The sequence below is a fragment of the Phyllobates terribilis genome, unplaced genomic scaffold (assembly GCF_046119375.1).
Source record: "Phyllobates terribilis strain yellow unplaced genomic scaffold, ASM4611937v1 Scaffold_4__5_contigs__length_816908805, whole genome shotgun sequence".
Lineage (NCBI taxonomy): Eukaryota > Metazoa > Chordata > Amphibia > Anura > Dendrobatidae > Phyllobates > Phyllobates terribilis.
This window is the reverse complement of record NW_027362764.1, coordinates 109,851,207-109,869,479: the sequence shown is the minus strand read 5'-3', so window position 1 is coordinate 109,869,479 and position 18,273 is coordinate 109,851,207. Positions and strand designations below refer to the sequence as shown.

The 18,273-nt window shown below is 45.1% G+C and overlaps 1 protein-coding gene across 4 annotated transcripts in view; it reads left to right on the top strand.

The window, feature by feature from the left end:
- The window catches only part of DYNC2I1 (dynein 2 intermediate chain 1), a 102,183-nt gene that overhangs the window by 46,224 nt on the left and 37,686 nt on the right, over nucleotides 1–18,273 (top strand). For all 4 annotated transcript variants that reach the window (XM_073677676.1, XM_073677678.1, XM_073677674.1 and 1 more), the window contains 6 exons: nucleotides 70–271; nucleotides 1,292–1,394; nucleotides 2,091–2,220; nucleotides 2,352–2,463; nucleotides 7,758–7,846; nucleotides 7,992–8,121. In XM_073677676.1, coding sequence (XP_073533777.1) covers nucleotides 70–271; nucleotides 1,292–1,394; nucleotides 2,091–2,220; nucleotides 2,352–2,463; nucleotides 7,758–7,846; nucleotides 7,992–8,121 — 766 coding nt within the window. The remainder of the gene's footprint in view (nucleotides 1–69; nucleotides 272–1,291; nucleotides 1,395–2,090; nucleotides 2,221–2,351; nucleotides 2,464–7,757; nucleotides 7,847–7,991; nucleotides 8,122–18,273) is intronic.

Below are 18,273 nucleotides of genomic sequence, written 5' to 3'. Positions count from 1 at the left end.
ATATGTAAAAAGCTAATTTTAATTGTGATATTACTCGTGAACATACCTATTTTTTTTTTATTTTTTTAGGATTATGATGATGATTTCGAAGACGAATGTGAAGAGGAGAAAACTGCAGACAAAACACTGGGATCCAAAGCAATCTCCAAAATTGCTGAAGTAGAGGAGATTCAGAAGGCCATGCTCCTGGAGAATGAAAGCTTAACGGCCACCCCATCTGCATATAGACACAAGGCGCACGATCATCGGGATGATGATCTAAGCACTGAAGGTCGATCATTTTTTTGGGGGGATGGAGTTGTTTCTTTAAGTTTGGTTACCTTTAAGCTGGTATGCACAACCTTTTCTGGACCGAGGACCAAATTGTCAGAGTGAACCAGTCCCAAGGGCCGGAAAAAAAATTAACAGGAACATTATCATCTGAAACATTTATGGCATATTGAAATTATGTGCCATAAATGTCTGATAGGTGCTGGGTCCACTTCCAGGAGTTCCACTCATCAGAAACATAAGAGATCATCTCCTGCTTTGTTTGTACTCCAAAAAGGAGTGCAAGCTGAGGAGAACAGCACTCATAAATGGCCACCCTAGCTGAGTGCTGTGTGGCTCCCTGGAAAGGAGTAGGGGGCTCTATACTTTCTATATGGGGGCTCCTACAAATAGCCGCACAGTGCACCAAAAATATCAACACCCAATGCCACCCAAGCATGACTACACTTCTTTTTGATGTGGACAATACATGTGAGCAGCCACAAGAGGATCATTAATGTAACCAGAACATTGAGGACCACAAAGAATGATATCAAGAGCTGCAAGTGATCCCCTGCCGTAGGTAGTGCACCTCTGCCTTAAAGGGTTTTTCCCAATAACAGTCTCCGCATTCACATGGCTTATTGAAAATGCAAAGCCATGTTGATCTGGGACAGAAAAATTTGTAGACATTACGTTGCTGTCCCTGGAACGATTCTTAATTACACAATATGTCATTTTGTTCTGTGGCACCATTTTAAATGATGCAAATAATTATTGCAATTTGCTTTAGCAAGAGTAAATTGTTATAGAGAATATTTTCGTAAAGGTTGCTTTCTATATAAAATTTGATGCCAGCATGACAAAAATGTATAAAGTTTACAGCAAAGCAGTTGCTATTCCTATATACACCATAAATAATACTTGTCAAAATCATGAATCCCCCATTGTTAAGAGTTTTATAACTTGCTTCTAGTGTGTCAAAGAGTGCAAACATTTATTGACTATTGTACTCAAAACTTTATCTTATCTGTATTTTTAGGGCGAAATTCAACTCCAAGAAGTAGTTCTCAGCGAGGAACATTTATAGATTTTGGATCTGCAAAAAAGCGTCAAGTTAGTGGCCAAATCTCAAACAAACAGAAGTATGTATTTATGACTGTTAACCAAATAGTTTGTAGGAGAAAATGGCTCTATAACTATGCCTGTCATTCTGCTAAAAGGACAATTAGAAAGCTGGGGGAGGAGGAGCCCGTAGTTGGGGGCGAGGGAGCCTGTAGTTGAGAGAGACGTAGACTGTGGTTGAGGGAGAGGGTGGGAGACCGTAGTTGAGGGATGGGGGACCCCCATAGTTGGCAGCACTTTTTAGCATGAGCGCTTAGCACCAATTAATATTGGCATCTTCTAGATGTCCTTGCTGAGGCTTTCTTAAAATGTACATCCAATTTTATAGGAAAACAAATATGTTACTAAATTCCAGGTATGGTAGATGAGATCCTATTCATTTGCAAGAGATGAAAACATTTGATCGGTAGGGGTGTCGTGTGTCGGACCCTCACATATCTTATATTGAGGAAGGACAAGTCATAAATATAAAAGTAGTGGACAACCCCTTTAAGGAGATACTGTACTGTTTAGGTGCAGTGCATAGGTTTGCAAAGGTAAGAGGAAATGCAGCCTTATTGTTTGGATGTGAGTAAATTCAGATTCCTAGACAATGATTATTAAGTTTCTGTACAAATTTATTAGACAATTTCCACATTTTGTATTGCTTCTACTTTGGTTTTATATGATCCCCAGCTGTACATTAAATACATTTGTATATTATTATTTTACTTAAGAATACGCAGCCTAGAAATCCTCCGACTCATCGACTTAGATTTTTCCTCCACTTTTTCTCTACTGGATCTGCCTCCTGTGAAAGAGTATGAAATGTACATCCGGAATTTCGGAAAGACCAATACAAAGCAGGTATTTAGTAATAGTAATAATAATTTAGAAAAAAAAAAAATTAGTGAAGGTTCATACCGCGTTTAGTGTAAACACCAGGAAATGCCAATGTTTATAATGCAAAATCTCAGCCTATTATCTCATTATTTCAGGCTTATGCTCAGTGCAACGAAGATGCTGTAGATCGAGAAATTCAGACCGAAGAAATAGATTTTGAAGAAAAGTGGACCCAGCATCCAGGGGAGGGCGCTATTGTGTGTGGAGGTAACGTAAATTATAATAACTAATAATTAAAATAAATTTTCTTCTTTAAAGGAGCTCAATTTATTAAACTAGTGCCTGTATTAGCTGGTAGTAGTTTAGGGATTTCTATTAACCCCTACCATGGTCTCCTCTGTGTGTATGTATATATACATACACTTGGCAGCCTTCAGATAGGTAGATTATGATTAACAACCCGTGTGGTCCAAAGGCGTCACATATGTATATTTTACAGTCATCGTCCCACCCTTCCCCCTTGTTTTTCTTTCTTTTTTTTTATCCTCTTTCATGAAGGATTTCTTAAAGATTTTCTATTAAATGTGAAGTTTTTTTCTGTATGTGAATATTTTTTTCTATTTGGGATTGCTGGATTTTTTTCCCTCTTCTATTACAGCAGTCTGATTCCTCATCTCCTCCATCATTTTAGTAACTTGTGAGGGATCTCAGTACTTGGGGCCCCCACAGATCAAAACTTTTTTCACATTGCTATTGCATGTCAGAAGAGATTTAAAATAATATATATATCCTATAATTAAAATGCACAGCCACTCCTTCAGAGAGAACAAGAACTTCTTGAGGATGGTGGGGCTCCCAGCGGTGGGACTCCCTCTGATCGATCTTCTTTGTCATGTGTTATTCACGTTTTATACGTGGAAAGGTGCAGATGGTCTGATTGGCGTTTGTTCAGCCTCCCTGTAGAACCTTGCACACTTCTAGTATCTATCATTTATTATTTAGGTACTATCTAATGTGGTTCCAGCTATCATTCAAAAAGTAGTGGGCAGCTTAGCAGACAGAAGTATCGATCTTCTGCCTGATTTTGTGCAACGACAGGTGTACAAATCAAATAGAAAGTTCGATGGGGATGATTTCATCAATGCTTTTATGTCAGAAAGCTGATGTAAAAGCTTTGAAAAGTTGCAAATTTTTTAACTTTTGCTGTTTTCAAGTCAGTTTGAATCAGCTCCGCCCAAATGGGTAAAGCTGGAGAGGAGCCAGGATGGAGCGTCTAAAATTCATTAACAATACTGGTGTTTTGTACTCCGTAAATGCTATTCCAGTCTATGACTGGAGTAGCATTTCTGGTGTGGCTGAATTCATTAAGTGTGCTATACCAGTCCTAATGAATCGGCCCCTATACATATTGTGTACGGGCTCATAGACTTTCTGTTGAGCCTGTACACCGCTCTCTCTGCACATGCTCTTGTGCTTGCTGCGCAGCTCACTGCCGAGTGTTTTTTTTGAGCAATCAGTGAAGGTCTTAGGATCCGGACTACATATGTTAGGTACTACCGATCGTTAAAAAAAAAAAAGATTGCTTTTTAACCCCTTAATAACATTTGACGTACTAATACGCGTCTGTGCCCTGGGACTTAAGAGCCAGACCCGTATTAGTACGTCATGGCGATCGCGCTCGCACACAGGCTGTGCGGGCGCGATCGCCGCCGGGTGTCAGCTGATTGTCACAGCTGACACCCAGTACTATGTGCAGGGAGCGGTCCTGCACCGCTCCCAGCACATTAACCCCCGCTATGCTGCGATCGAAGTCGATCGAAATCGATCGCGGCATTGCGGGGGCAAGGGGAGGTGATCGGCGATACTCACCTCCTCTTCCGGCTTCCAGCGCAGACTGCAGCGGCTTCCCGGGTGTTGCCATGACGACCCGATGTCGTCATGACAACATCCGGGTCACCAGAGAGCAGGAAGATTGCTTGGACATGCGCAGTGCATCTCCAAGCAATCTTAACACTGTGCACTTCTGACAGCCTGCATGGCATAGGGATGGTGCTCCATTCCTATGCCATGCAGGCGATCAGAAAAAAAAAAGTGAAAGTCCCAGAGTGGGACAAAGTAATAAGGTGTACAAACTGTCTGAAAGTGGAAAAAAAAAAAAAAAAAAAAAAATGTGCAAAAATATTATAAAAAAAAAAAAAAAAAAAAAAAATACACCAAAAATAAAAATATAATGTACCCATCAATAAATATTATTATAAAAAAAATAAAAAAAAAAACAATAAAAGTACACATATTTGGTATCGCTGCGTCCGGAACAGCCTGACCTATAAAACTGTCCCACTAGTTAACCCCTTCAGTGAACACGGTAAAAAAAAAAAAAAAAAAACGCAGCAAAAAACAATGCTTTATCACCATACCGCCAAACAAAAAGTGGAATAACACGCGATCAAAAAGACGCATATAAATAAAAATGATACCGCTGAAAACGTCATCTCGTCCCACAAAAAACAAGCCGCCATACAGCTCCATCAGCCGAAAAATAAAAAAGTTTCAGCTCTCAGAATAAAGCGATGCTAAAAAATATTTTTTTCTATAAAATAGCTTTTATTGTGTATAAGCGCCAAAACATAGAAAAATTATACAAATGTGGTACCGCTGTAAACGTACTGACCCGAAGAATAAAGCTACCTCATCAATTTTACCACACGCGGAACAGAATAAAAAAAAAAAAACAATTCCTGAATTGTTGGTTTTTGTTTATTCTGCCTCCCAAAAATCGGAATAGAAAGCGATCAAAAAATGTCACGTGCCTGAAAATGGCACCAATAACAACGTCAAGTCATCCCGCAAAAAACGAGCCGTCACATGACTGTCTGCCAAAATCTGGAAAAATTATAGCTCTCAAAATATGGCGATGCAAAAACTAGATTTTACAAAAAAATGCGTCTTTTAGTGTGTGACAGCTGTCAGTCATAAAAACCCCATATGATTCTGGCATTGCTGTAATCACACCGACCCGAAGAATAAAGTCGTCTAATCACTTATACCGCACAAGGAACAGCGTCAAAAATAAACTCTTGGGTTAGGATTGGGCTAGGGTTAGGGCTGGGTTTGGGGTTAGGGCTGGGTTTGGGGCTAGGGTTGTGCTGGGGCTAGGGTTGTGCTGGGGCTAGGGTTGTGCTGGGGCTAGGGTTGTGCTGGGGCTAGGGTTGTGCTGGGGTTAGGGCTGGGTTTGGGGCTAGGGTTGTGCTGGGGTTAGGGCTGGGTTTGGGGCTAGGGTTGTGCTGGGGCTAGGGTTGTGCTGGGGCTAGGGTTGTGCTAGGGCTAGGGTTGTGCTAGGGCTAGGGTTGTGCTAGGGCTAGGGCTGGGGTTGGGATTTTTTTCAAAAGTAAGAAAAAAAGATGACGATATGGTGACTAGTGTTGAGAGCAAGTGCTCGCTACTTGAGTTTGCATCGGGTGCTCTGGTATGCATTGAGTATCGTGGGTATTTGAGTGACATGCTCGAGTCTCTGCCCCATATGCTTCGCGGCCAAAAAACTTTACGGGGATTGCCTGCCATGCACGAGCGTTCCCCGCATGTTTTTTTTTTGGGTGCCTAATAACCGTGAAACATGCGGAGCAGGGACTCGAGCATGTCACTCAAGCACACGCTGTACATGGTGCATACCTGAGTACCCGATGCAAACTCAAGTAGCGAGCACTTGCGCTCAAGAATAATGACAACTTATTCAATATGATGACCTAATGTAAACAAATTCTGTGCCGTACCTCTGGGTTCAAAATGTTCACTATACACCTTAATAAAATCCTTGAGGGGTATAGTTTCCAAAATGGGGACACTTGTGGGGGAGCTCCACTGTTTAGGCACATCACGGGCTCTCCAAACGCGATATGGTGTCCGCTAACAAATTGAATGGAAAATCGGCTCAAATTGTTAGCGGACACCACATTGCGTTTGGAGAGCCCCTCTGTGCCCAAACTTTGGAGCTCCCCCACAAGTGACCCCATTTTGAAAACTAGACCCCCCAAGGCACCTATCTAGATGCATAGTGAGCACTTGGAACCCCAGGTGCTTCACAAATTGATTCATAAAAATGAAAAAGTGTTTTTTTTTTCACTTTTTCATTATTACGAATCAATTTGTGAAGCACCTGGGGGTTCCAAGTGCTCACTATGCATCTAGAAAGGTGCCTTGGGGGGTCTAGTTTCCAAAATGGGGTCACTTGTGGGGGAGCTCCAAAGTTTGGGCACAGAGGGGCTCTCCAAACGCAATGTGGTGTCCGCTAACAATTTGAGCCGATTTTCCATTCAATTTGTTAGTGGATACCATGTTGCATTTAGAGAGTCCCTGTGTGCCCAAACATTGGAGCTCCCCCACAAGTGACCCCATTTTGGAAACTAGACCCCCCAAGGCACCTATCTAGATGCATAGTGAGCACTTGGAACCCCTAGGTGCTTCACAAATTGATTCGTAAAAATGAAAAAGTGTTTTTTTTTTCACTTTTTCATTTTTACGAATCAATTTGTGAAGCACCTGGGGGTTCCAAGTGCTCACTATGCATCTAGATAGGTGCCTTGGGGGGTCTAGTTTCCAAAATGGGGTCACTTGTGGGGGAGCTCCAAAGTTTGGGCACACAGGGGCTCTCCAAACAGAACATGGTGTCCGCTAATTATTCAAGCAAATTTTACAATCAAAAAGTCAAATGGCGCTCCTTCCCTTCCGAGCCCTGCCGTGCGCCCAAACAGTGTTTCTTCCCCAAATATTGGGTATCTGCGTGCCCAGGGGAAATTGCACAACAAATTTTGGGGTCCATTTTTTCTTGTTACCCCTGTGAAAATAAAAAAAATTGGGTCTAAAGTAACATTTTTGTGAAAAAAGCTAAATGTTCATTTTTTTCTTCCACATTCCAAAAATTCCTGTGAAGCACCTGAAGGGTTAATAAAGTTCTTGAATGTGGTTTTGAGCACCTTGAGGGGTGCAGTTTTTAGAATGGTGTCACTTTTGGGTATTTTCTGTCATAAAGACCTCTCAAAGTGACTTCAAATGTGATGTGGTCCCTAAAAAAATGGTTTTATAAATTTTGTTGGAAAAATGAGAAATCGCTGGTCAACTTTTAACCCTTATAGCTCCCTAACAAAAAAAAATTTTGGTTCCAAAATTGTGCTGATGTAAAGTAGACATGTGGGAAATGTTATTTATTAACTCTTTTGTGTGACATATCGCTCTGATTTCAGGGCTTAAAAATTCAAATTTTGAAAATCGCAAAATTTTCAAAATTTTCGCCAAATTTCCGTTTTTTTCACAAATAAACGCAAGTGATATCGAAGAAATTTTTCCACAATCATGAAGTACAATATGTCACGAAAAAACAATCTCAGAATCAGGGGGATCCGTTGAAGCGTTCCAAAGTAATTACCTCATAAAGTGACAGTGGTCAGAATTGTAAAAATTGGCCCGGTCATTAACGTGCAAACCACCCGCGGGGCTTAAGGGGTTAACTACTAGTTGTTTAGGGAGGAGAGTTGCTTAAGTTTTACAATTTTCTTTACAACTTCCAGGTCACAGAAATGATGCTGTGCAAAATATAGGGGTTGTCACAAAGATCGACACCCAGCATCTGACAACGTTCCTTCGTTCTGCCTGTCAGGTTGGTCTGGTCAGATATTCTGAGCATGTTACATAAGCTTCTTCCTTCCTTTTTATTATTTTTGTACCTTTTTACCAACCTATAATTATTGTAATTGAATGTTTGATAGCTTTTATCTTTTCTACTAATGTGTCTCTATGTCTAGGTCGTCACTGTGCTGCTAGAAGAGGACCGAGCTGAAAAGCAATCTAATTACAAGGTTCAGTCTAAAGACCCCTGCCTGTCCATCAGCGAGAGCTGCTTCCATTTAAATAGCAACCTCTCCTTTCTCCAAGGTAGGAAAAAAAATCTTATCAATTGACATTCACCCTCTTTTTACAGCTGCTCGCTCATGTATTAAAGCAAAAGCAACCGCTGTTCCAGAACTAGATCAACACTTCAGGTCTCTTGGTACTCTTTCTTCCACCTTTATTTAGGGTCCATTTGCATTGGCCGATTATCAAAAATGAGTGTTAATAATCTTTTTTAATAATCTTTTTTTATTTATATAGTGCGAACATATTCCGCAGTACTTTACAATTCAGACAATTTACAGACATTATCGGCACTGTCCCCATAGGGACTCCAGATTGTGAGCCCCAATCAGTATGTCTTTGGAGTGTGGGAGGAAACCGGAGAACCCAGAGGAAACCCACGCTAACACAGAGAGAACATACAAACTCCTTGCAGATGTTGTCCTTGGTGGGATTTTAACCCAGGACACCAGCGCTGCAAGGCTAACCACTGAGCCACCGTACTGCCCAGTGTTTAATAAGGCCGCCAATCACCTGATCCATGAGCAATATGTGAAATGATTTTTAAGCTGTCTAAATTAGCCTGTCTAAATTACTGCAGATCAGCCAGTGTGAATGTAACCTTTAAAGGGGTTGTCCTTTGCTAAGGCAACTCTTTCTTGATCTAAATGTTTGGCCCCGATAAAATAAGAAAGTTTATACTCCCCTCCCGTGCTGGCGCTTAGTTTCCGCTGTGTCGGCACTTGCTCTCCCCGGGGCTCCCGTGAGGTTGTTGTGACAAGTGAATCCTCTCGCCCAATCAGCACTGGCGTCACTGTCTCCACCTTCTTTTGAATTGAGCATGAAGAGGAAGTCCGGGCTTCAGCTGATCTCTGATGTTTGATTTGCCCTAAGGCGGACACAGTGACGCCAGCGCTGTTTGGGCGCCGGTGTCACCGCAACCGCACGGGAGAGCGAGTGCCGACACCACTGGAACGGCACCAGCACGGGAGGGGAGTATAAACTTTATTATTTTATTGGGGCCAAGCGTGGGGTATGACAAGGCGTTGACCAATTAGTGGACAACTTCTTTAATTCTTGATATTGAAAACTCCTCAGCTTCTTTGATGTAGTTTGGTAAACAATGCTTTCCACTTGTCTAACTACATTAGGGTCACAATGGCCATGTGTAGTGCTGACCTGGGGTATTGCGTCTAAAGTAATGGCGCCAATACACAAATAGCAGTTCGCCAACAGCGATCTCACCCAACTCCTTCATACACAGGACACTCGGCTCATCCAAGCGCTCATGTGTTCTCTATGATTGATCCGCTGCTAGACTTCTCGGGCAGTTGCTTATCACCAGGGAGAACAAAAGGATCAGCTACTGGAATGGAACAAGCCGAATCCATCTCTCCTCAGACTTCATCTGTAGGGGGAAAGTAGGGATACCCCCATACACATTAGACTGTTGGATATTTGTGGGTTTGGCCGACTTTAGTCTAATGTGTATTGGGGCCTTAAAGACGACGTGTCACCAGTTCAAAAGTGGCCCAAGTTAACCCCTTTACCCCCGAGAGTGGTTTGCACGTTAATGACCCCGCCAATTTTTACAATTCTGACCACTGTCACTTTATGAGGTAATAACTCTGGAACGCTTCAACGGATCCCACTGATTCTGAGCATGTTTTTTCATGACATATTGTACTTCATGATAGTGGTAAAATTTCTTCGATATCACTTACGTTTATTTGTGAAAAAATCGGAAATTTGGCAAAAATTTTGATATGGGGAAAATATATATTCTTGTACCGTGTTAGCCAGTAGATAGAAAAATATTTAGATTTGAGAGTCCTCAGTGGTTGATACCTTTTTATTGGCTAACTGAAAAGATGGTAACAAATAGGTAATAGGTAAGACAGGTGATGAAAAGCAGAGTTATTATGGAAGAGATAAACAGTTCTGGCTATAAATATTTTAGCAGTTAATAGATAAGGAGTGTGAAGGTTTTATTGTCCTGTGACCAGGTCCAGTGTTGTGATGGCCTCACAGTTCTGAGAGTCTGAGAAGCACATTCCTTAGTTGATGTAGAATGACATAAATCCATGCGACACATTCATTCCTGCTCTGAAAGTGTTAAAGGTCACCATCAGTTTATATTCTGAGATTCTTCTTTCTCTTTGAGATTTGAAGTTACCTTTTAATACCAATAATTTTATGTCTTTTATGCTGTGATCAGGGGAACAAAAATGCTGGGCTACAGGTAGATCTATTCTTTTTTCTTTTATTGTGTGGCGATGGTGATTCATCCTTGTTTTAAGTTTTTGCCCTGTCTCCCCTACATAAAGACCCCCAGCTAAACATTTGGTACATATAATTAACTACACTACATTAGATGTGATACAGCTGAACGTACCTGGGATCTTATAATCCTGATGTGAACTGGGGATCTTTATCATGTCTGTGGTTTATTATAAACGGACAGGTTTTACATTTTTTCTGGTTGCAAGGAAAGGTACCTGTAGCTGGATTATAATTGGGCATCTTTTTGTAGTAAGGTTTGTAGTTTCCGTGCAGCTCTTCTTAGCGCCTCCAGATTTGGATTGTAGGTGACTACTAGAGGCACCCGGTTGTTTTCTTGTTTGGTCTTGTAATGGAGGAGATGATTCCTTGATATTCTGGTGGCTCTTGTAATCTGGTTCTCAATTGTTTTTGGATGATAGCTCTGTTTCAAAAAGGTCTTTCTGAGGCCATCAAGGTGTTTGTCTCTATCCACCTGGTTGAAACATATCCGATTGTCTCTGATGGCTTGGCTGTAAACAATAGAGTTTATATGTTTTGGATGGAAACTGTCCCATTTAAGGTATGTAGGATGGTCGATTGGTTTCCGGTACAAGGATGTCTCTATTTCATTTTTCTGTAGCTTGATGATGGTGTCCAAAAAGTTAATTTCAGTACAGGAGTAGTTGAGTGTTAGGTTGATGGTGGGATGAAATCAATTAAAGTGTTCATGGAACGTCTTCAGATATCTGTAAGGTCGGGATGATTAAAATATCGTCAATGAAACGATAGTAGGCCAGAGGCCTGATGGGACATGAGGACAAAAAGTCACTTTCAAGCTTGGCCATGAAAAGATTTGCGTACTGTGGAGCCATTTTACTTCCCATCGCTGTACCAGTTTCCTGTAGATATATGTTGTTATCAAATTCAAAGTAATTGTGGGTGAGGATGAATCAGCAACAATTCCTGTATTTTCTCTGAAGATTTTGCAGGCATTTAATCCATCCTTGTGTGGGATATTAGAATACAAAGATTCTACATCCATGGTGACCAGGATGGTTCCTTCTGGTAGAGGACCTATTGCTGCTACTTTATTCTGTAGGTCTGTCGTATCCTGAATGTAGCTGGGTGTACTCTTTACCAGTGGTTTAAGAACACACTACCCATCCAGAAACTTGCTCAGTAAGGGTGCCCACACATGAAATAATTGGTCCTCCTGGATTTCCAGATTTGTGGATTTTGGGGAGCATATAGAATGTCCCTATTCTTGGACTCTCTGGTATCAGGTCATCGGCTCTTATGGATTCGTCAGGCAGACATGATACCAACTTGTTTAGTTCCTTGTAATAGTCCTGTGTAGGGTCAGACTCCAGTTTTTTGTAGTAGCGCGTGTCCACCAGTTGTCTGTTTGCTTCCTTCATGTAGTCTGATGTGTTCATCATAACTAGTGCACCACCCTTGTCGGCAGGTTTAATGATGATTTCTTTGTTGGTTTTCAAAGACTGTATGGCCTTTCTCTCCTGGGCACTGATGTTGGATGCTTGTCTCCTGTTTGTGTGTAGGATGGTGGATTTTATCACATGTCTCCAAATGAAGGTTTCGTCCAGGTGGAGGTGTCAAATCTGACCTCTTCTTGGTTGTCAAGATCCCTTTTCCTTCAGTTCGGGTGGGTTCTGAATCATCTGTAGCATTGAAGTATTCCTCAGGCGCAGTCTCCTGAAATAATTTTCAGAGCAGGAATGAATGTGTCGCATGGATTTATGTCATTCTACATCAACTAAGGAATGTGCTTCTCAGACTCTCAGACCTGTGAGGCCATCACAACACTGGACCTGGTCACAGGACAATAAAACCTTAACACTCCTTATCTATTAACTGCTAAAATATTTATAGCCAGAACTGTTTATCTCTTCCATAATAACTCTGCTTTTCATCACCTCTCTTACCTATTGCATTTTTTTTGTGTGTCTTATTGTGTATAAATATATGACTCTTCAGATTTTGTGTTCTACTATGCCTGATGAAGAGACCTGAGTAGTCTCGAAAGCTTGCAATTTGTTAGCATCTTTTCAGTTAGCCATTAAAACCACCGAGGACTCTCAAATGCAAAAATTTTGCAATTTTCAAAATTTGAATTTTCATTTCCTTAAATCAGAGAGAGATGTCACACAAAATGGTCAATAAATAACATTTCCCACATGTCTACTTTACATCAGCACAATTTTGGAACCAAATTTTTTTTTTGTTAGGAAGTTATAAAGGTTGAAAGTTGACCTGCGATTTCTCATTTTTCCAACAAAATTTACAAAACCATTTTTTAGGGACCACATCACATTTGAAGTGACTTTGAGGGGCCTTTATGACAGAAAATACCCAAAAGTGACCTCATTATAAAAGCTGAATTTATCTAGATGTGTGATGAGGACCTTTAACCCCCAGGTGCTTTACAGACGTTTATAACGTTGAGCCGAGAAAATGAAAAAAATCATATTACTCTGTCGCTTCATTTGGGGACACAGGACCATGGGGTGTTATGCTGCTGTCCACTAAGAGGCGACACTATGCATAATCTGAAAAAGATTAACCGTGGCTCCTCCTCTGCAGTATACACCCCTGGACGGCATCAGCCTTCTCCAGTTTTTGCTTAGTGTCGCATAGGAGGCACAACTAAAATTTTTACTCCACTTTTTTTTTTTTTTTTTTTTTACGACGGGATTACAGATGAAGAAAAGTGGGTCCCCTGCGAGACTCCCGGCATGGCTCCTTCCTCTGCCCCCTATTATGGGGTACACAGTTGAAGTCGAGATGACTATTCACCATGTCGCTCCTTCCCCAGCCCTTTGGGTGCTGGTTCGAAGTCGAGACCCCCCTCCTTCCCCAATTCCTTTTGGTTTCTGGGTTGAGGTCGAGGTGAGGATAAAGCCCCCTGATGGTGACAACAGCACCCTCCCTAATCCCCCTCTGGGGGTATTAGGTTGAGACGCCTCAGGTAGGGCCTGTGCAGGCAGCAATCTGCAGCTCCCAGTAGCTAGCACACTGCACTGAATCCAGGGACCCCAGCCCTGATGCGGACTCCTGTTGGGGCCGGGGGGTAGTGCAGGCAGGCATGGCACAATACAGACACAGGCCTTCCTGGCCCTGTCTCTGTGACAGCACCGGCGCTATGGTGCCTCAGGGGGACCCTTCAAGGGCCCCCCTTCCGCTGATACCCCCACCGCTATCCTGCCTTCAAATCCGGGGGGGGGTCCGGTTCAGATCCGGCCCCCTCCCGGACTTCCGCGCCGGCCTGGAGCCCTTTTTGGCATCAGGTTTCTAATTTACACCGCGGCTCCGGCCTAGCCGAAGCCGCCACCCCCTCTCCGCCCCCGGCCCGCCCCCCGGATGACGAATATGACACTCTACAGTGTCATAGAAGGGGCGGATCCACACTGAAAGGGCGCGTTTTCACAGCAAACTGCCGCCTTTTTCAGCTCTCCGCCCCCCTTCTTCCTCATACTCCAGCGGCCATTATCTACTGCAGGAAAAGATTAACCCTGCAGCTATCGGTCGGCACATACAGACCAGGCCTGTCAGTCTCCGGAGGGCACAGGACTGTGGATCTTCGGTTCTGGACCTAGAGGCACACTAGTGGGGTAAGATCACAGCTGGAGTTTCTCCCTCGGCTGTGAATCCTATAAGCTCCTCTGCATAGCCAGGGCCCCCTGCATAGCCACCCCTGTGCACTATGCCGGGCTCAAGGTCCAAGAGAACCAGGCAGGACTGCTATTATGCACTCTGTACAGCCTGCAGTAATACTCTCCCCAGTGGCAGCACGTACCCGCACTGCCAGAACTGCATCCAGACTGCTGTGCCAGAGCCCCAAGAAGCCCCTGCCAATACTTCGGTGTCTAATGCCACGCCAGAATGGGTCACTCAGATGTCACAATCTATGACGCAGATGTCACATCCACATTGCTTCAGGCTCTGCAGAGTCATGCCTCGGCTATGAACACTACCCAGCAAAGGAAGAGTTCTACTCAGGGACATGACGGCACGGGCACATCCACGTCTAGGTCAGGACGCAAGCGGACCCACAGGTCACGTTCATCTGCGTCATCCCATACCACACGGTCATCCCCTTCTAGGGAGAGACACCGTAGTCCCAGCTCATCTAGACCATCCCCTGCCAGGGACAGACAATACAGATCCCCACAGCCATCCCTGACCGGAGAAGGCCTCCGCTCCGGTTCACCCAGCAGGAGACGCCTTAGTGATACACAGGATTCGGAAGACATCTGTGATTCCGACTCAGACAAGGAAACCGAAGGGTCCCTAATCCCTATCCCCCCTGAGAAGAAGTTTACCAATCGCAAATATCTGGAGGCGCGGTACCCCTTCCCACAGGAGGTCACCAAACAATGGACAGATCCACCTGAAGTGGATCCCCCCAGTCTCTAGGCTAGCAGCACAGTCACTCCCTTTCACTGCCAGATAGCTCAACCCTCAGGGACACAGCAGACCGGCAGGTAGAACGCATGGCTCGTTCAATTTTCGAGGCCGCAGGGGCCTCCCTGGCTCCCGTGTTTGCCTCAGTTTGGGCTGCCAAGGCCATCCTGGCTTGGGCCCAAAATTTACAAGCTAGCCTACAAGTATCTGCCCCAGAGCAGTCGGACCAAGCGGCCCAAATAGCAGTTGTAGCAGATTACATGCTTCATGCAGCTCTGGATTCTGCAAGGGGTGCAGCGGGGATAGCATCAAACGCCATCACGATTCGGCGTACCCTCTGGCTGCGGGAATGGAAAGCAGATGCAGCCTCAAAGAAGTCCCTCACACACCTCCCGTACCTCAGTGGTCGGCTTTTCAGTGAACAGTTGGACACAATGATATCCAATGCCACCGGGGGTAAGAGTACCTCTCTCCCCCAACTGAAGCCCAAACACACTTGCAAGAAGCGCAACCAAACTCGATTCCGATCCTTTCGGAACTCTTCCGGCTGGTCCGTCTCGCGACCAGCACAAAATAGCAACCGCGCCCCACGCAGAGACAACTCGCGATCTACGCAAAAGTCGGACAAGACCTGGCAGTCAAGACCAGGCCAGTCAAAGTTTAAAGGAGGAAAATCTCAGATTTCCTCCTCATCATGACTCACGGACTCCGGAAGACACCCCACCTGTAGGCGGCCGTCTTTCGCTCTTTCATCAAGTCTGGCTGCCTATTACAGAAGACAAGTGGGTCAGGGAACTAGTGTCTTCGGGATACAAGATACAGTTCACTTCCAACCCATCAAACAGACTCTTTCTTTCTGTTCCCCCAAAACCGCCAGCCAAGGCTCGTGCCTTCCACCAAGCGGTCTCATCGCTTCTTCAAGCAGGAGTCATAGTACCGGTCCCCACGGCTGAGCGCTTCCAAGGGTTCTACTCAAATTTATTCGTAGTCAACAAGAAAGGAGGCAGCGTAAGGCCCATACTGGACCTAAAACAGCTCAACAAATATGTACGGGTACGTCAGTTTCGCATGGAGTCCCTTCGGTCCATCATTGCGTCCATGGAGAAGGGAGAATTTCTCGCCTCCATAGACATACAAGACGCATGCCTGCATATACCAATTGCACCCGCCCATCAGAGATTTCTCAGGTTCGCAATCGACCAGGACCACTACCAGTTCGTGGCTCTCCCGTTCGGACTCGTCACGGCTCCCAGAGTGTTTACCAAAGTCATGGCAGCCACCATGCACGTCCTGCACTCCAGAGGCATAGTAGTCGTTCCATACCTGGACGATCTCCTTATCAAGGCTCCCACCTTCAAGGACTGCGAGCTCAGCGTCTCAATCACAATCGACATTCTGAGTCGCCTGGGTTGGTTAGTCAACCTACAAAAGTCGTCACCAACCCCAAGTCAGTCTCTGACCTTCCTGGGAATGTTATTCAACACCTTCAGGGGTCTAGTGCTCCTTCCCAAGGACAAGGCACTGCCTCTCCATTTAGGAGTTCGCACCCTCCTCAGCAAACCCCCTTAATCTCTCCGGTTTGCCATGACAGTCCTTGGCAGGATGGTGGCGGCAATAGAAGCGGTCCCATTTACCCAGCTTCACCTCAGACCTCTCCAACTAGCCATCCTCAAGTCATGGGACAGGAACCCTTTTTCTCTCGACAGGGAGTTCCAGCTGACGTCGTCAACCAGGAGGTCCCTGCACTGGTGGCTCAAGCCAACCTTACTAACAAAGGGAAATCCTTTCTCACTGGTCAATGGAAGGTTCTGACCACCGACGCGAGCCTGACGGGTTGGGGTGCGGTACACCTACACCACAGAGCACAGGGCAAGTGGTCCCCAGCGAAAAGCGACCATCCCCATCAACATCTTGGAAATTCGTGCCATCCTCCTGGCGTTGAGAGCCTTCCATCACTTACTGGAAGCCTCTCACATCAGAGTACAGTCGGACAATGCCACGGCTGTGGCATATGTGAATCACCAAGGGGGAACCTGCAGTGCCCAGGCGATGCGAGAAGTGACACACATTCTCCACTGGGCGGAAGACACAGGTTCGGTTCTCTATGCGGTCCACATTCCGGGTGTGGACAACTGGGAAGCAGACTTCCTCAGCCGGCAAGGAATGGACTCGGGAGAGTGGTCTCTCCATCCCGAAGTTTTTCGCCAGATCTCCCATCGCTGGGGGACTCCGGATGTGGACCTAATGGCATCCCACTTCAATCCTAAGGTCTCCAACTTCATGGCCAGAACACACGACCCGTGGGCGCTAGGAGCGGACTCCCTGGTTCAAGACTGGACCCAGTTCCAGCTCCTGTACATTTTTCCACCTCTCCCCCTGATATCCAGAGTGGTGAGGAAGATCAAGCAAGAGGGAGTTCCAACCATCCTAATCGCACCGGACTGGCACCAGACGTACATGGTACGCCGACATCGTACAGCTCACAGCAGACGTCCCCTGGCGTTTCTCCGACCGCCCGGATCTTCTGTCAGAAGGCCCGTTCTACCACCAGAACTCAGGGGCCCTCAATTTGACGGCATGGCTATTGAGACCTGGGTTTTAACCCAGTCAGGGTTCTCGCCTGACGTCATTGGAACCATGATCAGGGCACGGAAGCCAACCTCTGCAAAGATTTATTACCGTACCTGGAAAGCCTTTTTTACCTGGTGCGAATCTCGTGGCCAGACCCCATTCCCTTATTCCCTCCCCAGGGTACTTGGGTTTCTCCAATCGGGTCTGGAAGCCAGACTGTCCCTGGCCTCCCTTAAGAGCCAGGTGTCACCTCTCTCAGTGCTTTTTCAGAGGTGCATTGCTAACAAGCTGCAAGTAAGGACATTTCTTTAGGGGGTTTCCCGATTGGTTCCCCCCTACAGACGACCACTAGAAACGTGGGATCTCAACCTGGTGCTGACAGCATTACAGGAAACACCTTTTGATCCCCTTAGGGAAGTCTCACTCCGCCTTCTATCCCAGAAAGTGGTTTTCTTAGTGCCATTCTCCTCGCTACGCAGGGTGTCTGAACTAACAGCACTCTCATGCAGACAACCCTTCCTGGCTTTTTACCAGGACAAGGTAGTTCTCTGTGCGGTCCCATCCTTCCTTCCAAAGGTTGTGTCCAACTTCCACCTCAATGAGGAAATTTCACTGCCATCCCTCTGTCCGGTCCCGGTTCATAGAGTGGAGAAGGCTCTGCATACATTTGACCTTGTCAGGGCATTGCGTATCTATGTGTCTAGGACTGCGCCCTTCCGGAAGTCTGATTCTCTTTTCCTTCTTCTGGAAGGCGGCCGCAAGGGTCTACCAGCTTCCAAAGCTACCCTTGCCAGGTGGATCAAATCCACCATACAAGAGGCCTACTGCCTCAAAAATTCTCCTCTTCCAGCCGGTATTGCGGCACACTCTACACGTGCGGTAGGGGCCTCCTGGGCCATTCGGCACCAGGCCTCGGCACAACAAGTGTGTAAGACAGCC